This window comes from Columba livia, chromosome 3 (genome assembly GCF_036013475.1).
Source record: "Columba livia isolate bColLiv1 breed racing homer chromosome 3, bColLiv1.pat.W.v2, whole genome shotgun sequence".
Taxonomy (NCBI): Eukaryota; Metazoa; Chordata; class Aves; order Columbiformes; family Columbidae; genus Columba; species Columba livia.
The window spans coordinates 81,530,611-81,553,597 of record NC_088604.1 but is presented as its reverse complement, the minus strand read 5'-3'; the positions used below and the strand labels follow the sequence as shown (position 1 = coordinate 81,553,597).

Sequence of the window (22,987 nt, the reverse complement as noted above, 5' to 3'; positions counted from 1 at the left end):
ACGTTTTCATCTTCAGTCCACAAGGAATCACACCCTCAGTCTAGCCCTTTTAATATCACTGTGTATATAAGAGTGGGGGAAAAAAACAAACACAACAGGTATTGTTTGCCAAGACACCTTTCCATGAAAACTTTGTTGCTTCCACAGCTGGCTTTTTTTTTTTTTTTTTCATCTGAAGTAAGAATAGATTTAAATGGAAAGCTTTATTTGGACCCTTGTGAAGGGTGTCACAAATCACTGCATATGTGGGTCTGCTAGTAAAGCAAACAAACCAGAGGTCTTCTTCAGAGGAAGACTGCTATGTGGTCAGGCCCAAAGCCATGCTGAGAAAAAAATCACTGTGATCCATTCAGGGACAGGTTGGGTTTGGAGACAGTACAACTACCCTAGCACAGCTGGGGGTCACTACAACACCTTGGCTAAAACCAGCTAGAGCTGTACACAGGCAGCTTGGGCATTCCTGTACCATTTTCATACAACACACACTGGAGACAAAGGTATAAAAAGGGGCAACTTCATATTGTGAACTTGGGTATCTTCCTTGCTCCGTGGCTGACAAACAGGTGTTCACCAGCACCACAAGTCTGCCGGGGCCGTGATGCTACTGGGCACCTTGTGAGGGTGCAACTGCTAGAGTCAACGCTGAGCACTGTGGGGAAGCACCTCAGAAGAAATCATGGCCACAACAGGAGTTTTGGAGAAGAACACAACAGAAGACCTGGAGAAGAAGTCTAAATATCGGTCCAGCAGTTTCTACCTCTTCCCCGAGCAGGGCTCTGAGGCGGCCCGTCCGAAGGCGGCTCCCCAGAAGGGAAGCGCTGCTGCAGGCGGCCGTACCCGCGGAGGATTTTAATGAAGAGGAGGTGACAGCCGCATCCCAATCACGACCAGGCTGCTCAACGCAGCAAGCGAGAGGGCGAGGTGAGGGATCGGTTGCGAAAGAGCCATACGGCACCAGCACAGGCAGTGTGTGGCTGTACGAGCGCGCCCGCAGGACTTACGTCGCCGGGAGCAACGCCCCGACCGCCCGGCAGCGACAGGGACAGGAGCGGGGGCAGCTTCCACTCCAGGGTAGTCAAGGGCGAAGCCACTCGAGGACGCGCCCTCCGTGGGCGGGAGGGCGGAGGGGGCTCCTCCTCCTGCCCTCAATAGCGGACCGCGATGGGGCTGGGAGCGGCTGGAGTGGTTTAGTCCCGCTCCGGCCGGGCCGCGGCGGGCTATGAGCGGCGAGCTGTGAGCCATGCACTCGGGGAACAGCACGGGCACGACGGGCCGCCCGGAGCCCGCGGCGACAGAGCCGGAGGTGCCGGGCGAGCGGCCCCTCTTCAGCGCCGGCACCTATGAGCTGCTGGCGCTGCTCGTCGCCACCATCGGCATGCTGGGCTTGTGCAACAACTTGCTGGTGCTGGTGCTCTACTACAAGTTCAAGCGGCTCCGCACGCCCACCAACCTCTTCCTCGTCAACATCAGCCTCAGCGACCTGTTGGTGTCCGTCTTCGGCGTGAGCCTTACCTTCATGTCCTGCCTGAGGAGCCGCTGGGTGTGGGACGCCGCCGGCTGCGTCTGGGACGGCTTCAGCAACAGCCTCTTTGGTGAGTGAAGGGGTCGCGGCCGCTTCAGGTCCCCTCCCTGTCCCACTGGGTCGTTCCTCTCGGCTGCCCTCGCTCTCCTCGGCTACTGTCCCCGGGTCCCGCGCCTTGTCCCCCCTCCCCACTGGCCTCCAACCGCCACTCACCCGCGCCCCAACAGTCGCCTCCTCCCTCAAACGGGCGCCGTGTCCCTCACAGCTTCGTCCTAGCAGTTTCTCCCCTTGATCAGCACTTCGTCCCACTTCAGTCAGCGTTCCCCTCCCTCTGTCCCTGGCGGGGCGGGAGGAGGCGCTGTCCCAGCCGGGGCGGCTGTGGGGCGGTGCGGCGGGCGAGGAGCCGCCGCCGTGGCGGTGCGCGGGGCCGGAGCTGGGGGTCACTCTGATGGCGGCGCCGTGTGGCAAAGATGTTGGTGAAAGGTCGACGGTGCTGAGTAAAATGGGTCGGAGCAAACCGTAAATTAATCGGGAATCCGTTTGGCGGCCTCTCGCCCTTGCCGGTGTGACGAGAGAGGTGAGGGACGGGGGGAAAGAAAGCAGCGAGGTGAACAGGGGTTTCCGAGTTGCCCGAGTGTTGCGCAGACTTCATGAGCATGCATGATGGTATTTTATGGGACGAAGCGCTGCGATCTGTGCATAAGGGGCTGTAGGTCAGCAGTGCCCCGCTGCGGTGGAACGGGTGGAACCCCTGGGGCAGAGCGCCCCTGCCCGGGCCTGCAGCCTCCCCGCTGTCCGGGCCCGGCTGTCTGTACAGCTACCCAGCGTCTGGCAGTGCCGTGCATGTCTTTACCCATATCTGAAATTCTAGTACTACCTTTCAGTTACAAGTGTCAAGTTGGTATTTGGGAAACTGCTGATTTCTGTGAAATTGAATTTTTAGCACTACAGGAGTACCTCTGCTATTTCCGTTTCTGGTTACTGTTTTCCTCTTACTGTTATCGTTTTCTTTCTTGAAATTCATGCTTTGCCTTAATGGAAGTCTGCAAAAGAACAGGATGCAGTTCAGCTATGTATGTGCGGTCTGTTAAAAGGAATATAGCTTTGCTTTTACTGACGGAGGATGCTGTAAAAGAACAGGATTGTGTTTCTAAGGGCTAATTAGTAAACAAATGTAAAGCTCATGTCAGATCCTCTTTTCTGGAAGCGGTATATGAATTAGAGGTGAATCGATCACTACGCACATACACATAATGTCGAAAATTTGCTTTAATAAGGCAAATTATTTTGTAAGCTTTGCAGCTTTCCTGCCTAAATCTTTGTTTCACGTGGTGCTACAGTATGCCTTTGGACTGCTGGAACAAAGGTGCTTGGTTCCTCATGACTGATTTGACTGCTGCTGTGTAGTGCAGCAAAATCTTGTGTCTTGGAAGCTGTGGTGGATGCAGGATATAGTTCGACATTTGTACAAGGTTTGGTATTGGATGACTTCTGGAATGCACAGCTCTTGGACATTTGTTTCCCAGTGTTATAAGAAAAAGCCCTAAAGAACCCACCTAAAATAAGGCTATCTGTATCACTCAGCCAGTTTAAATACTTGAGTGACTTAAGTGTCTGTCAACCAGGTTCTGCTAGGCAGCTGAACATTAAGCTTACACAGGAGAAGTGTAGTTCTGTTCCTATCTTTATCCCTTATATATTATACTCAGTATTTTTGAAGAAGGCCTATAGGGTCAAAAAATAAGATGTATAGTAGGGGTAATACTAAAACAAGATTATTATAATCTCTGACCATCTTCCAAAGATGGACCAAATAGAAACAATAAGAGAGAAACTGGCAAGCAAAATGCTTCATCACGCATGATTTTTTTCCCCCTCTGCTTTTTGGGGTGTGCTACATAATTTGTCACTATAAATGTCATCAGTGTTGATGCTGTCCTGAATATTTTTATTTAATAAAGTTATTCTTAAGGAAATGTAGGCAAATTCACGGGCCTTATCTACAGAGTGGTTCTGCTAGCATCACTGGTTTGCAAAACTATGTCTTCTTGTGCTTGGTTATATTATTTTCCTCTTCCATAGTGTGTCTTAGTGGGAAGAATTTCTTTAAATGATGTATTAGAAAAGTGTGTGTGTGTAATCTGTCATACAGATTTGTTTGGGAATATCTGATGCCTGAATTTATTTAGTTCACCTGCCACATAAAGTAATAGAAAGTATTTAAGTTGGCTATTATAATTTGACACTAACCCAAACAAGCTATGTCTGATCTTAAGCTTTCATTTTGTACATAATATTGTTTTATGTTCTCAGCTGGAAATGGAAAGATTGGTCTTTTCTGTTCGTGAAGATAAGTGGTTCTCCGCCTGAGCCAGATAGCAGGGGCATGTTAATACTGAGGAAAAAGATGATGCCCTGCAGCTAGCATGGTGCTTTGTTTGCCATCCCAACAACTGCCACCACAGCTTCTAGTTTCATTTTGTAATGTGTCTATGAAGAGAGCAGTTATTTGGAGGTGTTTGTAGTTGGAGTTTTTTTGTTTGTTTTGTTTGTTTGTGTTTTACTTTTCTGGTAGTTGTGGAGATACTCATGGAAGATTTCATTCAGAGTATCCAGCTATTATATTTATAAATACACTTCTCTTGTATATAAACCCCAAGTCAATTACTGTCCTGGGGTTTGGTGGTGGGGAAGGTAATGTAATGAAATCTTACATGTGTATTTTCTAGCAGTGATTCTTAAAGCTTAACACTTTTTTCCTCCCTTCTCAAACTTTTGGGAATAAAAAGTACATTCATTGGTGAGAAGGCTTACAAAATTAGAAGCTTTTAAAAGAGAGATTCTCATTAACTAAGCAGAGTAGTTACAGCTTTGCAGTTTTCAATTGCTCAGTAAACCAGAGTGACCTAATAAAGACATTTCTAGAATCAAGTGAGGGTAGTTACGGTACTATGGGTATGGAGGCTATTAAATCATAATAGATAATGTGAGCTTATGTTATTGCTGCGAGTATTTGCTGAGGTTGGACCCAGTCCAGCTCATTTTACATTAGATGACCAAACCCTGTGTATTTACAGCTAAGCTGAGTATGAACATTGCTATGTGAGCTTTGTATACCAGGCATCCAGGTCCAAAGGCTGTTCAATTTTAAGTTCAAATAAGAGAATCCTTATGTAATGTTTTTCTTGGAAGAACAGCCTCTAGGTCCCAATACTCATTGTAAGCTGTCTTTCACATTTGTTGACATAAACAAGAGGTTCCCCTGACAGTAAACAAGTCTGGGACATATGATTCTTTTTAATATGATATTAATATTATTTTAATATGATTTTCACTTTAAATTCAGAATTATTTCTTGACAAATTTTGAAAATCAGACTTTCAAATCACTGTAGTTAATAATCAAGAATCACTTTGAAAATCGTGATCGTGTAGCTTTATTTTAAATTATCGCATGTTGTTATGAGGGTTTTGCTTATACTGTTCTGAAAGCCCAAGATCAAGGTATTTCTGTTTTCTTCTTAAGAATGTCAGTATGATTAAATACATAGGTGGAATGTGTGCCTCAAACTGGTAGCATCTGCATTTCCAGAAATCTTTATGTAATGATAACTGCCCCCGCCAACAACAACATGAAGAGCCTTTGCTACATTTCTAAGAATTTCATTTGGAGAATCTGACAATTTCCAGTGTAAAAGTGCTTCTCAGTTTGTCAGCCAGTCTAGCAGTTTGGAGGCATGTGAGATCCAGAACTTAGACACTTTAAGCAGAGTTCCACATTCTGGAAGCTTTCAGTGGACAAGAAGGCAACAGAACTACAGATTGTCTATCTAGGGATAAACGGCTACTTTTTGTGTTCCTGGCATTACCACAACTTTATAATTAGGCAAGCCCATGTAGTAATATCCACTTCTTGTGTTGTGTTGTACAGCTCAGGGCTTGCTGTTTATGCTACTGCTGGCTGTTTTCTCTGGGGCTTGAAAGCTTTTCGTTGAGTGTTTGGAATGTGCAGAGAGATCTGCTTGCTAGAGTGCAAAAACAATAATTTTCACAGCTGAATATCTGTTCTTATTGCACAAGTAACAATCTCAATTTTCTTCTATTCATTAGATTCTGAAGCTGGGATGCAGTTTAGGTACATACATATTCACAACAGAGGCCATGAAAAGAGCTGCTCTTTGCTATTGCAAAGCTGTTCTTAGCACTCCATATATTTGTGTGGGGAGAACAACATAGATTTGATGACTGACAAGTCTTAGTCTAAGCTCTGGCATGGTTGTCTGTTTTAGATGGTAATTCCCATTTTAATTTAGTTACACTGACTTCCAGTATTTATTTTTTAACAGGTAGTGTATCCTGATGGAGTATTATACCTTTTTCAATTAAGTAATGTATTTAAACCATGAGGGTCACCTTTCCATGGAGGTGAGCAGTCAACCTGGTTCCACTGAGTCTGCTACCTTCTCTCTACGTGAAAGCTTGTAACTCGCCATTGGTAGTCAACCAAGCTGCAAGTAGTAGAGATCTGTTTAATCCCTGTATCTGATTGAGTAATACAACTCATACCTGGGAGGGTTACTGTCTGTCACTGAGAGCATAGGTTTTTTGCTATAGTTGGTAGAGCAGGCACCTGACAGCTAAACATGGCCAAATAACTTCATTAACAGACCCTCTTACATGAAGCAAGAATTTGTTTGATTGTGGGATATGGGATCATGGCATAATAATCTTCATATGCATCTGCTGGCTTTTCATAAGCAGACAAACTAGGTTTTTTAAAATGACAGTGACTGTTGCAAAATTTGATGTGCACAAGAGAAGTTTGAATTCTGCCCATCCCCAGGCAGAGGGTGTCTGCTTTAATACCTTGTGTATGTGAGAATTAGGCCCTGAGGAGAAGTAAGCTCATCTGATCATGTGGAATGTACATACGTACCTCTCAGGCGTAAATCACTTGAGCTGCAAGTAATGGCAACTAAACCATCTGCCAGTAGTCTTGTTCTAACGCTTTCTGATGGATTTAATTGAGCAAGGGAAGAAAGGAGTGGAAAAACTGACAACAGGAATGGCCTTGAGGAAACAGAACCAAAATTGTTTATCCGAGACTCTCTCTTGCCAGAAGATTGCATAGTAAGAGTGTACTCTGGGGTAGGCTTTATATTATTAAATCTTTACTGTTTGTGATTGAAAGGCTAGCATTGCTAAAGTGTGATTGGAGACTTGTGTCTTTCCTAACTGTAAGCTGGAAGGGTAAAAAAGAAACCAAACCAACAACAAACCAAAAACTACTGCTAGCTTTTAATGTTAAATTAATTGAAAGTATTAGGACCCTTCTGGGCAAGTCACCATTGGTATTCAGCAGCTAGGTTTGGTGAGCTACCGAGTAAATGTTGAGGTCCAGCTGCATACTCCCTTCCCGTAATGTGAACTGGAGGATGGGAAAATTTGTAAGCCATTTTACAGACTGTACATTCCTGTGAAAAGCTGCAGAATGTACAACTGAGGGAGAAACTCTTTGAGAAAGAAAGGGGTACAATTATGAAAGGTGATTTTTTTTTTTTTTTAATTGTTTCTAAGGCAAGACGATTTTTCCTCTTCCTCCAATACTGAAGGGTTAATTGCCAATGACTGTCCTATGGACCTGGCTTAAGCTTCAGCCTGTTTCAAAACAAAAACATTTATCTATATATGTAATTGTTAACTACTTCATCTAAGGTTCTTCTCTGCCCACTGGAAGAACCATCCCCTGTGCTACTCTCTTGCATTACCAATATATCTTGTATGCACTGATTTAATCTCACTAAAAGCATTTTCTATGGTTATTTGGCAGACAGTTTTAGGATCTTGTGTTACAGACAGCTGGAAACTCGTTCAGCATGCTTTCTGCTTTAATATTTTTTTTTAAGTGAATGGATTGCTTGCAGGATTGAACATGGAAAAGGTGATTAACTCCACTGTAGTTTTATAAGACAGGTGTATATAAAATATACTTGAAGCCTATTATGTCTTGGAGAAGTGGTTTTCATCTACCTATATTTGAGTGCAGATGCTAAGATTTGTTGAAAAATTAGAAGTGATACATAGCTGTCACCTAAAACATAACTACTAATTGCTGAATTCAAATGGGTTAGTTATATATTAAGTAACACTTGCAGTAGAACCTTGTCTTGCCATGGACGAGAAGTTGCTTATACTCAATTGCTGCTGTTTAGCTCTTCGAATGTGAAGGAGATGGGGAGGGATTGCAGAAGAGTGGCTTTCCCCTATCATCAGGTATGCAAAATAGTATTTTAGCACTTTGCTATAGGTCAAAGATTAATATGGAAAAGAATATGTCCTTTGACAGAAGTCTTGATCTGTCTGAGTTGAAGCTCATTTGCTATGCTGTCCTGTAATTGTTCTGTAGAGATGCTCAGTCTTGAGGAATGTGTATCTGATATCCCCTCTGTCCACATTACTTGACATGTTTCAGGGAGGGGATGCAGTATGGCAAACAATGCAAGTAAGTTCTATAACATGGAGCAAGCTGAAGCAATTGTGGTTGTTAGGACTAGTTGGAACTAACACTTCTAAGGGGCACTGTTTTGTTTTAACCAGGGATTATAAAGTTAGAATACAAGAATCCAGCAGTATTCTCAGTATTCCATTCCATGTTGGATGTATGACAACTGCTGCTTGAAACTATCCCTTGACATCAGAGCTAATCTCCAACTCTATTTCACCTATCAAAAATGAATAATTTTTGCCTTCCCCACTTCTCATTTAATTATCATTCCCTCATTTGAGAAGAAGTTTTCCACCTTTGGAATCGGTACATTTGTTTTGTTATGTGTAGAAATTTGCTTGGAATTTTACAGTGCTATTAGCACATGGGGGAAAGAAACCCTGTAGACTGTCAAAATTTGTGTTGCATGCTGACTGTGGCACATTGAGTTTGAACAGACTTTTAAAAAAATTTTTGCTACTGTGAGTGTTATTAGTTTGTGTCATTAAGTGTGGAGGTGGCAGGCATATTCCAGCTCTCACTACTCAGAGTTGTAAGAGACTCCTGGGCATTTTCTGCTTTTATGGCTTTGCAGCTTAATGATGGAATTTGTTGCCACAAAGTGTGCACATGGAACAGCTGAAATTCCCAATAGTTGGGAAACTCGAATAACATGTAAGGTTTCCAGTTGTTGCTGCAGATCACTCACAAAGTCCTTACTTTAATGGTCTATCCATGAGACTGTTTTAGTTACACAAGCTAAGCTGTGCTGCATCTTTCTCAAAGTTTGGTTGAATATTGGTGCAGAATGGAAAAGATAATAGGAGGAAGATAATTTTTTTTTTCTGTTCTAGTCTTGACCTTGTCTGTACTTGTACTGTACTGAAGTCATATTATAAAATAAGGACCTCTCCCAGCCCAAAACTGAAACTTACGATTCCCTGACTTTTAGTGGAACATGAGCTCCTAAGTAATTTTGACAGTTTTGAAGATTCTACCTATTGAGAATTTATTTTTTTATACTTTAGAGTTAGGAATAAAAGAAATAGTTGAAACTCTTACAGGCTGGAAAACTGTTGCCAGGAATCACAGTCATTATTTGTATCAAAAGCAAGAGCTCCCCAGTTTGTGCTATACCTGAGAGTTGTGCAGCTGCTTGTTTTTTGAGGGCTTGACCTTGTGGTAATAACATTTGAAACGTTGAAATCACAGGCTTAATCTTCAAATTACATGGAGTTTACACAGTAAAATCAAAATTTTTATCTTGTACAGATTTTTACAAGCTTAATTTTTGAAAAAAGGCATTATATCATACAGTGCACTATTATAGATGTTAATGTCAAGTATATGGAAACAATTCTAAAAAATACCAACTACTGGATTTTTGTGGAATAATGGGTGCTTATCTGAAGTCATAAGAGTTACTTGATATAATTTCTATATTAAAAAATGAACAGTCAAATTTACATCTCTAAAAGTTATTTGCATTCTATGGGAGTATAATAGTATTTAATACTTTTTTTTCATACTTTTTTTCAACATTAAAGGAGAGGAGAACAAAAAAAAAGCATTGCTATCTTAGAGATTCTTGTGAGTTAAATTGCATCTGAAATGCTGATGATACTACCCAGAAGCTGTTCCCCTGGCTATTTCTGTTCCACTTAGCAGTGTCTGAATGCTGAGAGATGCTGTCTGTAGTTCAGTTCAGCTTGTTCAGTAAAAGTAGTTTATTGGTAATCCCTCATCTGAGAGTTTAAAAGTGCTTACCTGCCTGTTAAAACCATGTTTACTTAGATGTGATGCACACTCGCAAGGTAGGTTCTACCCATTGAACACACTGAAATCTGTATTCTTACAAATTCCTCTGTCATGTAGCCTGCTGTAGAAGTAACAAGAATCACAAAACTCAAATGGCTCTTAAACAGCATTATCTACAGCACTCTTCACCAGAATTAATGTGGGTTTTTTTTCCCTAGTTATGTAATTTGTTTCTGACAGACATTTTAAAACTCATATCTTTAGGGCAGATCTCAGTATTTCTGCATGTCATCTACCACAAATACACAGGCAGCCATGGCTCTACAGCACGAGGGGCTTCTTTGGACAAAATTCCTGACGTTTTGTCTTATCTTGCAAGGACATTTTGTTTCAGATTTCTGTTTTTATGGTTAACTACTTTGACCTCTGCTCTTACAGCTATGACCTTGCTACAGTGGAGATACTGCATCAGAGAGGAATTTACTGTGACTTGCTGTGACCTGCATTTCTTGCCTCATGCCTACATGCTAACAGACACTTCCTGAATACCAACAAAACAGGGATTTGCATTTCAGTGCATACTGTGCAATGGGCTAAGCAAGCTCTCTTTTATGGTTTGGGTAGAAAACTCCAGTATCCATTTAAAGAGCACTGGTTTCATACTGGAAGAGCTTTGAGCTAACACTGAGCAAAGATCTATGTGCAAGTACGAAGTTTTAGAGATATTGAGCTTCCAATGACCTCCTTGAAAATGTCAAGGACTCAGTAAATTGTTGCTTCTAAACACGTATACTGTCAACCAAGCATGTGTGCTTTTGATTACTTTGTCATGACCAGAATTCTGTACCTGTGTATAAAAACTCATGGGAAATACTAAGAGTACACAGGGACACTCGTCACTGAATACCATTGCAGGTACCTTATTTGTCCACTTGGTTTCCCTGAGATTCTAGTGGGAGAGAGGTAAGGTGGCAAAGAGCAAGAGGTGAATTTAGGAATTTTGATTTATCTTGAGGAGCTGTTCTTTCTTATTCACTGATCACAGACAAAGCCTCAGTGAACTATGTAAGCAAACTGAGCCTGCAATTGAGTGATGTGAATTTCCTCCATAAAAATGTCTGTGGATGATTTTAAAAACCATCAGGTAAAATTTTGTAATTCCTAGTCTTTGGGCATAGAGAAAAGGAAAGTGAATTTCTTACCTTTACCTTGTGTTCAGGAAGTAGACTGCATTGATTATATAAAGCATTTACCTGAGTTCGTGTAAGTGTAGAATAGTACCTATATAATTCTGTAATTATTTTCTGATTCCTGTTAAGATCTTTACTTGATCCACAGTCTTCCATCTATTTTCAGCATATTAGGACCTGAAAAAGGGCATTAAGGGCTTCCTGTCACCTTCATTTAAAAAAACACTGACCAACCAAACCTTAAGTGTTGTGGAAGCCCTCTGGCCACATCTGCTAGTTCAATATCTCTTTTAAGCCATAGAAACAAAATTTCTATAGCAATTACTTATATAGAAGAAAACCCACAAAATTGTGCAAAACTTAATTGTGAACATAGTCTGCCTTGTCTTCTGCATGTCCAGCAATAGCTACTTCTTTGTGATGAAGGTTTAAAGATAACACTGGCAAAAAAATGTACATATTAAAAAAAAAAAAAGGCAGCTCATTGTTTCTTTTCAAAGAGAGTCATGACAAGAATGTGACATGTTTTCCTTTAGAGTGGGAAGTCCTTCTTGTTAATCAGGAAAGCTTTCTACACTCAACACCTGTAAAAATGAATCCTCCAGTACTTGCAGGATAAAGCAATTTTCTTACAGAGATCTTAAAGCATATCATTCTGTGAGATACTCTGTTAGTAATATGCTGGTTTTGCTGATCAATGCATTGACACAGAGGCTATGTATTTATTTAGATTTTGTTAGTTGCTTTCCTAAAATCCCTGTTGCTGATGATTGAGGATGCTATTGTGAAATCTGCATGTTAAACCTTCTCACAGCTGTATAAAAGCATGTTACGCCAAATATGAACGTATTTGAAGAAATTAAATCTATGTGTGTGCATGACAAAATAACCTGTGCTGCTTCTTGATAAAATGTTCACAAATTTAGACACAGATATTTGTATAATCTTACAGAGTGCTGTGGAATACACACTTTTGTGTTTAAGAAGCTGTGTATATGAGCATGATAACTGAATCATAACAGATTTCAGGTGACTGACACATGCATGATGAGCAGACTAGTTTTTGATTGCTAAATTTCACAGACCATTAAACATAAATTCTTATATTCTAATCAAGACAGAATTTCATTGGCTTCGTTAAATTACAAAAGTGTCCAGATGGGGTAAGGCTGAGAACTCAAAATAGTCTTTGACTTCTATCATAACACATTAGTAAGTGTGTAGTGGGGCTGAGGTGGACAGAAGGGGAAGAGAGTACAAAAATAATCAAAATGAAGACTATATTTTTATGATAGCAGCAAGATAGGAAAGGTCACTTAATATAACCAAATGTCTTCTACATGGGACTCCTTCAGCAGCGTAGCACTTTGCTTTCCTGGTTGTTCTTTGGAATGCAAAAACTTGCAGGAAATCTTGAAAGAAGTTGGAATTCTCCTAGTCAATTTGTTCCCATTAAAGATGCATTTCTATGCTTTCAGTTTTTGAAGGCTTTCTTTGACTTCAGTCTCAACTCTGAATTCCCTAGGTTTCTAACACATTTTGTTATTGCTGATTATATCACTTCTATGTAGCAGATTTTTATTTTTAAAAAGTCCTTAACCACCACCCCATTACCCCCTGCCAAACTTCAAAACAACCAAAAAACCCACCTTGTAGAACAATCTCTCACTTAATGAAGTAATGTTTAGGAAAAGCTATAAGCTTGATGGGTTTTTTTTGTTTGTTTGTTTGTTTTTTCCTTCTCTTGTCCTACTTTTTGGCCATTGTACATCATGGGTCAGATGCCAGCACCTTACTCTGAGTAGTCTGAAGTTAGTGATACTGTTTGAGTTAGTAGTTAGTGAGTAGCGGGGTGTCACCCAAAAAACGTAATGGTGTTTGCTTCATAACATGAGCTAATTAATTTTGAGTTAACCTGCTAGCAAAGCTAACATTTAATGAGAGGGCTTGAGTCCAATTTGCAGTGTCTGTGAGTGATTTAACTGACTTTCTTTTACTTTTCTTACAGGAATTGTTTCAATTATGACCCTCACTGTTCTTGCCTATGAACGCTACATTCGAGTAGTCCATGCAAAAGTGATTGACTTCTCTTGGTCTTGGCGGGCTATCACATACATCTGGCTCTATTCATTAGCCTGGACTGGAGCACCTCTTTTGGGCTGGAACAGATACACCCTGGAAATTCATGGATTAGGTTGCTCAGTGGACTGGAAGTCAAAAGACCCCAATGATACCTCCTTTGTGCTCCTTTTTTTCCTTAGCTGTTTAGTAGCACCTGTTGGGATCATGGCCTATTGCTATGGCCATATTCTTTATGCAGTAAGAATGGTAAGTTGATTCAAATAAAAGGCTTCTCTTAATGTAATATTTTCAGTGAAAATTTCTGATGCTATATATCAATCAAGCTTGGATCAGAGCCTAAATTTGCACTCTCTCTAACCATTCAAAATTTTTAAGAGGAAATGTTCATCCATGTCAGGGACCACTAGAAAGGATGTAAGGTGGGAGGAGAACCAACCTAGGGCTACCAAGATGTATTTGTTGTGCAGTTTTGTAGGGAAGCAGGTTAGGGAACTTCTCATGCTCACTAACCTGCATCACATCCTGCCTTGAAACAGGGAAAAGAAGGCTCTGTTTGTGATTCTCCAGATTAAGGAATTCCCTCTCTCCTCTGCAACTCCTGAGAAGATAACTGTAAAACTCTTCCACGTGGAGGTTAAGCCATGTTAAACTAGTCTTCCATGTTAAGGCAACCCATTTTAACATTTTAATTCGTATCTTTAGTGTCAGAAAGTGTCAATGTTTCATATCCGGTGGGTAGTTAGTCTGGGCCCATTCAAATTTGTGGCCAACAGTATGGACAAAATTGATGATAGTTACAGAGAACATTCATGTGTGTGTGCCATCTTTTCCTCATTTTATGATTAACTCAGGTTACACTGGGAAATTGCTGCCTAGTATTCTACTTTAAATGGAGATTTTATAATTTCAGGGTAACAAACTAAGTGCTAAAGCAGTACAGGGAAGTCTGTGCATTTTTCGTCTCTGAAGATTGACGAGATAAATCTACAGGATTGTCTAACTAGTCAGACAAAGGACCACTTAATGTGAGCTGAACTTTCTTATGTCAGTGGATGAGGGCAAGCTGGTTTTTAAAAATACTTCTTTTAAATGCAGCATGGTTTGTTGCATTCCAGTAGATTTGCTATTTTGTTTCTCTGTGGCTCATATTTTTACATTTACTATAAGCAGTAAAGGTCTGGGAAGCATGATGTAAACTTCCAGAAGAATTATGGTACACAAGGTAAGGTGTACAGTGTCTGTGCCCAAAACTAAATTGGCATATTAATTATTTATAAATAAATTTAGAACTGTTCAGTTTCAAGTAAAACATAGAGTTATTTTAGTTTACCATTTTATCTCTTTATTCTACAGCTTCGCTGTGTGGAAGATTTCCAGACTGTTCAAGTGATCAAACTTCTAAAATATGAAAAAAAGGTGGCTAAAATGTGTTTCTTAATGATCTCCATGTTCCTTATTTGTTGGATGCCCTATGCAGTGGTCTCCCTCTTGGTAACATATGGCTATAGCAACCTTGTAACTCCAACAGTAGCTATCATCCCATCTTTCTTTGCCAAGTCAAGTACTGCTTATAATCCAGTCATCTATATCTTCATGAGTAGAAAGGTAGGTACATTAAAGATTTTCTTATTTCAATAATTAATGAGCAATGCCACAGTTGCAGAGGTTAGATCTCATTTATTTTAATCTGTAAAGTCTAGATTTTTCTTTTTAATTTGAACAGCTAGGATAAGTGGTATAGATCTAGTAAAATGAAAATCCCTGCTTCTGGTTAAAGTACTACACTATCAGAAATTGGATTTTAAGTATCTGAATTCACACATGAGCACTTACATTAAAGGGAGAGGAAGGAGTGACAAAGTTTAAGTGTCTAGTTCTCACAATTTACACATGAAATGAATTATAACTAGAAAACCTTATCTGAATCACTCCCTTACCAGAACAGAACTCCATCAGACACAATTCAGAATCTCTGGTGTGTGTTTTATAGGAAGAAAAAAACTTTCCTCTGACTTTACTATTATGGCAACACAGGGATTGAACACCTCAGTATAGTACTTCAAATAAGTATGCTCACAAAAAAGCATGAGTGACTGCCTCTTTAGGATTTCTAGACTCGACTTTTCTAAGCAAATATGTCAGTAAGATGTTTCAATGTTAAAATACTAGGCAGTAAAACAATTGTCCATACTCTGGTTCTGCTTAGGCCTAGAAAAGTTTTAGGAACTCATATTTCTGATAAATTACTTCTGAGAAGCTCAACCATGAAAAACAAAGAACATTGCAAGCAAAACTAGATATCTCTTCAGTTGTCACCTGGAAGAAAAATTTAAAAAAACCCCACATCTTGAAATTTTGTTTAATCTCAAGTGGCAACAAAAAGTTGTAATTTGTTGTGAATTTAAAAATTTTTAAGAGTGCAATAACTAAAAAATATTTTTAATGTAGAAAAATGAAACACTGCATTCTTAAAATGTTTCCATTAAGTTTTTTAAATGAACATTTTGCCAAATTTGGGACATTGTCTTGAATTATTTCAGTCTTCATAAATTGGTGAATTTGCTGGAAAAATATTACACCAGTAACATTTCTCAGACCTTTGTTTTATTCAAAGCCAGAATCTCATATGGATGATAGCAAAATGATTTTTGGAGATAAGTATATAATCTTAACAGTATGTAAATTTATCTATGAGAGAAACAGATTTTTATTTTTGTCTGCTTTTGTAGTCTTCTTTAGGAAAAGTAGATGCTGATTTAATGGTGGTAACTAGCTCATTTCAGTGGTTTACAGAGCAAAGAGAGAATGGAAATATCTGGAGTTCTCAATGACATGTCAAATATGTGGAAGCTAGAAAACTATACATCTTTCTGTAAATCATCAGTACGGTGGAGATAACAACTGAATGCAGTTAAGCCATGTTGGTGAATTTATTTAGACATTAAAATAGCTTCCCTATAACCCTGAATGTTAACTGAAAATGAAACAAGCATGTTGTCAACTGGTAAAACCAAGACTGGATGAAGATACCTGTAGTTTAATAGCATCACTTGACAAAAGGTAAAGAAATATGAATGACTGCTGGAAGGATTTCCCTGGGTTTTAATTACCTTATTATAGAGATGGAGTTTTTTGTGACTTCCTATACTGGTTTGCAATTGCCAGGCAGCAGCTGTGGTCAGAAAGCCATCTGGAGGGCAAGACAACTAAGTCAGTGGGTCCCATCAGCCAGATGGGTGGCCAGGCAAAGGCTGCAGTGCAGCTCAGGCCAGGGCCAAGGGAAAGGATGAGCTTAAATGCTGTTCCTCAGTGAAGGTGAGAGGTGCCCAATGTGGCATCTTGCAGCTCTTCCCCCACAGCTCAAGGTCACACAGCTGCATGATTATTAGAGCTGGTCTGGGTGTGTGGGGCTAAGGACAATCATGTTCAGATTCTTTTTCAACAGTGATATACTTTTTAATTAATACAGTGAGTGTATAAAGGCCTATAAACTGGGTGGTTTAACCTGGAAAAGATTTTGTATGTTCTGATACCCAGAAGCAAATCAAACTGGTACACGGCACAACAATGCCAGTATAGTCAGCCAGGAGAAGAAGAAATCAGCTGAACATGCATATTGGAGATGCATTGTAAAGTGCTTCTTGCTCACCTCTAACTCCAGATTAATACCAAAATGACAACATTTTTACTCATCTTTTGGGTTATTTTGCCCTCAGAAGGAATCCTACAACAGTCTATCTTCTGTCTGATCTATTCCAATATGCTTGTGCCTTCTTACTTCTGTGCTGCTCAGAGGTACCATGTGATCTTTGAAATCTTCAGGGCTCCAAATGACCATTATCTTGTGTTTTCATATAGCACCAGATTACCTTTCCCTATTATCTTGTAAGTTCCTAGAATCGTAGAATGTTCTGAGTTAGAAGGGACCTACAAGGATCATCGAGTCCAACTCCTGTTTCTGCATATGACGATTCCACAGTTCACATCACATGTCTGAGGGTGTTGTCCAGTCTCTTCTTTAACACTGTCAGGCTTGGAGCCATGACACCTCCCTGGGGAGCCTGTTCCAGTGAAGAACCTTTTCCTAATGTCCAACCTAAACCTCCCCTGGCACATCTTCCTGACATTCCCTCAGGTTCTGTTATTAGTCGCTGAAGAGAAGAGATCAGCGCCTGCCCTCCTCCTCCCCTTGTGAGGAAGCTGTAGACTGTGATGAGGTCTCCTCTTAGTCTCCTCCAGGCTGAACAAAGCCAGTGACTTTAGCTGCCCCTCATACGGCTTCCCCTCCAAACTCTTTACCAACTTTGTAACCCTCTTCTGGATACTCTCCAGTAGTTTCATATCGTTTTTACCCTGTGGTGCCCAGCACTGCACACAGTGCTCCACACCAGGTGATCCACACCAGTGCAGCAGATCGAGACAATCGCCTCCCTCACCCAGCTGGCAATGCTGTGCTTGACGCACCCAGGACACCGTTGGCCCTTTTGGCTGCCAAGGCACTGCTAGGTCCCCTTCCACCAGGTCCTATTGCCTATCCTGCTTAAAAGCAAGATTAATTTCCTATAACAAAACCTTTTTCCAGACTGGCCTGTCAGAGAGCTTCTTGTGTAATAGCTAGACAAGCAAAGTCAGTGGCCATGCAGGATAATACAGAATAATTCTGAATGCAGATAAATGAAAGGCTGTTGAGAAACATGTCCTACTCTCTTTTCACAGAAAAAGGGGATTGTTTTCCCCCCTTCCCTGTTTGTTATGTTGTGTGGTTTTTGTTTTTGTTTTGTTTTTTTAAGTCCTCTTCATACATTCCAGGCATGTCTTGTTATGGGCTATTAAAGGAAGAGGAAGCTGCCCACTTCTTGTAAAACCAGAGGTTTTCCCCAAAGGATCATATCTGAGCTTTAGATGTGTGCAGACATGGAACTACTGAACGAGTTCATCCTTTAACCCCCATGAGTGCTTTGCTTTGTGAAGGCGAGACTGTAACTGGAACATTTTAAACAGTGCTACTACTGGAGTTGTCATTTAGTATACTGATGTGAGTTTTCATTGAATACCTTGCATTATTTAATCGCAAGGTAAAACAGACTTCTTCTATCACAAGTAGTTTTTAATTAGCTGCAGGACTTCTATTCCTTCTGTATTAATTGAAAACACTTAAGTTCTGTGTTATCAACTCTTGAAATTTTATATTTGTGACAGTCAATGTTTTTGTTGAAATTGCAGACCCTCAAGTTATTTAATAGGAAGAAAACCTCGCATTATATCCCCTTCCTTCCCTCTTCATACTCCCGTGAAGTGTTTCTGAGAAATTTTTCCCCTTCTAGAAGAAATGTGTGGGTTTTTTGAATACTCAGAATGACTACAATACCTCTCTAGCATACTTTGGAACATTGTCTTCTTGTTCCTTGCAGATTGTCTATTGCAGATCTTGCTGCTCGTAAAATATTAAATTGTATTTTAGTGCCCTCTGCTGGTTAGATGATCCTAATCAGCTCTTTGGTGTAGGGGAAAAAAGTACCCACTGAAAAGACACCATGTTTGTTAAGGCACTGAAACTAACTTGGAACAAAGTGGAGCTATGCAGAAATCTCTTATTTTGAGTCATTTACTGTACTGCTCTCTTCACTGGATCATACATGATAATGAATGCTTAGGAAGTTGTAGCTTCATTCTATTTATTCTCTCTTGTAGTTTCGACGATGCCTTTTGCAACTCCTGTGCTTTCGCCTGTTGAGATTCCAGAGGACCATGAAAGAGACACCAGCAACAGGGAATGAAAAACCCATACGACCCATAGTTATGTCTCAAAAAGCAGGGGACAGGCCAAAGAAGAAAGTGACTTTCAGCTCTTCCTCTATCATTTTTATTATCACCAGTGATGACACTCAGCAAATAGATGACGACAGTAAACACAATGGGACAAAAGTAAATGTTATCCAAGTAAAGCCACTATAGGGATGAGCTAAAGAGATGGGAGAATGACATCGACTTCAACCAGCAGACTGTTTAGGTTGGAGACTGGCTTCAGTGGTGGTATCTGTGGGCTGCCAAAGGAAACCACATTCTTAAGCTGTGAAATACTGAAGGGATTCTGCATCTTAAGCACTGCAGGCAGTTCAGTTTTGGTCACAGTACTGAAATCTCTGCGCCAAAATTGCTGATGGATGTCCTTACTCTGAATTTTTCTTAAAGCATATGGTGGGATTACCATTCAGGAAAATATGGTCAGGCGGGAGGAGTGCACTGATGGCAATGTTATAAAGTTCAGCAAGGGCAAGCACAAAGTCCTGCGCTTGGAAGGAGGAGTGATGCTGCGGCACAGCAGGCCTGGCCCTGTCTGCCTGGGACATGGCTCTGCAGAAAAGGAGTTGGATCCGGTTGCTCAGTGAAGCACAATGATACCCTGGCAGTGAGGAAGGCCACCAGCATCCCAGGCTGCACTGACAGGATCACAGCTGGTAGTCTGAAGTGATTGTGCCCTTGACTCAGCCCTTGTTAGACCGCATCTAGATACTGCATCCAGTTTTGGGACCCCAGCACAAGAAAGGTGTCTGTGAATGGGGTTGTGTTCATTGGAGTCCCCCAAGATTGTCAAGGGTTGGAGTACTTGGCCTGTGAGGAGAGGCTGGAGGAGCTGCACCTGACTAATCTGGAGATGGAGATGGGGTGGTCTTCAAGAAAATGGAGCCAGGTTCTTCAGGGTGATGCATAGAGGAAGGATCAGAGACAATGAGCATGAACTGAAAGAAGAAACATTTGGATGAGATATAAGGAAAAGTGGGGTTCTTGTGTTTTTGTGTGTGTTTTTGTTTTGTTTTGTTTGTTTGGTGTGTTTGTGTTTTGTTTTGTTTTAAACCCCGAGGACAGCCACGCGGTGAAACAGGACAGACTAGAGACTTCCTGAGGTTCCTACCAGCTTGAGTTATCCTGTGATCCCTGAACTGCTAGCACTCCCAACATATACAGTTATTAATACCAGGGAAGAGGAAGGAACATCTGAAGCTGGCTGCAGTTTAGTTGGTCTGAATTGGTGCTTTGCAGGATGGGGGGTGGGAGAAGTGATCTTGACAATGACTGGGGCTATGGTTAAACAAGAAGCCATGAGAAAGCTGTCCCTGTGTACTCAGAAAGCTGTTCTCTTTTTGCTAGCTGGTGGGACTCAAGCTACGTTGTGAAGAAAATACTGCAAATCAAAGCACCAATGAGAAAAGGTCAGTGAAAAAGGAGAATCAGATTTGTTGCTGTTACAACATATACTTTATGCATCTTTATCTTGCACCTATTTATTCTGTACATGGAACAGGTGCATCAGCCTATATTAATCTTCAACCTGCTTTGGCATTTCAGTGAATGTAACAGGTAGAGAAGTGCAGTGTAACTTTTGCCGAAGTTGTGATGTGAGAAATGGTTCTTCTATTTGAAGCTAAGTAAGCAGAACAGACAGCATTTTTTGCTTCCCTCCCCTCCAGCCCCATCCCCAGCTCTGTTTTGTAAGCATTACTGGTACAAAATGGCAACGGGATTCTGCCACCAACACGGCTGCCTGTCACCATTGGTTGAGTAAGTTAGGAAACTAATTTTGAATTATGGTGGCTGATTCTCTATCACATTCATTGCACCATTGTAATTTCTCTGCCTCAGTCTAAGTGGGCAGTGTGAATCTGCAACATGCAGCTGTTCCATCTCTGTGGAAGCTGTAAGAGAAGCATTTCAACTATTTGCTGCTTCTGGAGAGAAATCTTCTGAGATTTATAAAGGAGACATGCTGAATAACTCTTGGCACTAGTAGTCATTGGTCCTGCAGTCAAGAGTAGAACTTAAGAATTAAATAGAAAAAAATGAGGTCTAAATGTAAAAGCTTTCAGGTAGTTCCTGGGCATAGGGAGTGACCTTAACTGAGAACAAGTGACTGACTTTGTGCTTGTGTGTACTTTTGAAGGGGCAAATTCCTTATATGTGTAACCCTCTAGAGCTTTAACATTGGTGATCTGACTGTGCCATGTTTAAAAGTGCATCTGGAGTCCACTCTGGTTTCTAGATTAAATCATATAATTTGAGAGAAAACATCTGATAAATAATTGCCTTTATTTCTTTCATGTTTGTTATTTTTGTTTTGGTACAAATACATTGTCTTACCATGTCAAAGATCTGCACTTTCCAAACATGTTCATTGCAATGTTAAGAACTATGTTTTCAGCCAATGATCACTACATCTATGCACATTTATATTTTCAAAGGGAGGAAGATGTACATTAGCATTCCATGTAATCCATCTTTTTAACAAAGTGGTTGGTATTTTAGTATTTTTTTGTATATAGAGCCTTCAATGAGTGATTAAATGTACCCTATTTATATCAATGTGGTCTCAGGGCAGTATTTTTTTCCCCTACTGAGAGCAAGATGGTTTGCTATCATCACTTGTTGGATACAGCATGAAGAGTATCATTAGGCACTGAAAAAACATTAGCGTGTCAGGATTCCAGTTGATCTTTTTGTAAAGAACAAGTATAGGGTCTATAAAGAGAAACTATCCACTGTTCAGATTTATGAAGGTTAAATCTGAGTAATTAACAACAACAGTATATGATTTTTAATAGTTACTGTGACATTTGCTACTACAACACATAGAACACTAACCATTATGTAACAATATATGAAAACTAAGCATTAAAAATTATAATAAATTTTATCTTGGCTACTTTTTGTAAATTTGTGGCCTGAAATGGTAACTTTTTTGAACTGTTTGAAGTAACTTGTTCATATAGCATGTAAAGTGTCACTAGCTTTGAGTGTGGCCATGTGAAGTTAACTTGCTGCAGTTTGTTTATCCTTTAAGCTCAACTAATTTCTGTGGATAACTGCAGCACTGATGCAAAATTCATACCCTGCTACAGAATGTAAGTGTTGTTATAGTCAGTCTTGGAATATGACCACGTTATTTACAGAGTTGTTATATTTTTAGAAAAAAAGATTTAAGTCTGTCATTGATCTATTCTGGGGGTGTCACAACTGGTTATTTTATTACAGTGGAGATGCACAGACTTAGACAGGACCTTTCTCTCCAATTACAGGGAATGTAAGAGGAAGATGGTTAGCATTAACATTTGGACCATTAGTTGTTCCTGAAGTTAGAGAAATGCAGACTAAGACAGGAAAAGGAGAAAGTGTGAAGGGCAAAGGGATAAGAAGAAATGACAAAAGTACATTATTTATGGAGATTGTAAATAAACTAGTTGGCTAGAACTTCCATGATGCTGTCATGCAAAGAGAAGGAAGTGACAGGTGTGGTGAGCCAATTCATTTCTCTTAACAATGTTTCATTGATTTAATGCATTACTGAAAAAATATGTGATGGTTTAACTATAATGCCATTTGTAACCTGCAAATGCAGGAGCCTCGGTTAAATTGCCTCCCAACAGCTGGTGCATCAGGGCTCTGTTGGGAGGCATTTCCACATCTCCTTCATGCCATGGAAAGGATCCCTTCTCACCCTGTGTTTTGAGGCAGTCAAGAATCCTGAGGCTGAGTCCACTGACCTGCCAATGCAGGGGCTTCTGCTGCTGCCCTGGATCCCATGAAGGGAAGAAACTGTGGAATATGTGGTGCAGATCTGCTCTGCAGCCTTCTGACCTTCCTCTTCTTCCAGCTCCCAGAAGCAGCCAGATTTATGCTGAATATATCTGGCTTCACGCAGAAGAGTTGGGTCTTATACTACTAAGACATTATATTTTATCACAGTGACTATATCTGTCAGGAGATCAGTATTCACAAGCATTATCCTTTGTGCTGCTGTCCTTTGCGTAACAGCAGTATCCTGCTGCTGTTTCCTGCTGTAATACTGCAACAGCTAAGTGAAATGGATCTTCAAGCACCATATTGTGCTAAACCATCCAGAAAGAATGGCCTTTAAATATACATTTATCCTTGGCTTATATAAACAACCTTCAGCTCA

The 22,987-nt window shown here is 40.5% G+C and overlaps 2 protein-coding genes across 6 annotated transcripts in view; one reads left to right on the top strand and one right to left on the bottom strand.

The window, feature by feature from the left end:
• WDR64 (WD repeat domain 64) overlaps nucleotides 1–2,276 on the bottom strand; it is a 70,574-nt gene extending 68,298 nt beyond the window's left edge. For 3 of the 5 annotated variants that reach the window (XM_021295989.2, XM_021295991.2, XM_065057831.1), the window contains exon 1: nucleotides 1,513–1,698. The gene's annotated coding sequence lies outside the window, so the exon portion shown is untranslated. Of the gene's footprint in view, nucleotides 1–1,512; nucleotides 1,699–1,735 lie in introns of those variants that run through there. The other 2 variants (XM_021295990.2, XM_065057832.1) reach the window with 1 other exon arrangement.
• OPN3 (opsin 3) lies at nucleotides 903–21,393 on the top strand. Its single transcript, XM_005508665.3, has 4 exons — nucleotides 903–1,592; nucleotides 12,962–13,281; nucleotides 14,389–14,640; nucleotides 18,727–21,393. The coding sequence occupies exons 1-4, from the start codon at nucleotides 1,241–1,243 to the stop codon at nucleotides 18,988–18,990; spliced, it is 1,188 nt and encodes a 395-aa protein (XP_005508722.2). The 5' UTR covers nucleotides 903–1,240; the 3' UTR covers nucleotides 18,991–21,393.
• Nucleotides 21,394–22,987: the final 1,594 nt, after the last annotated feature.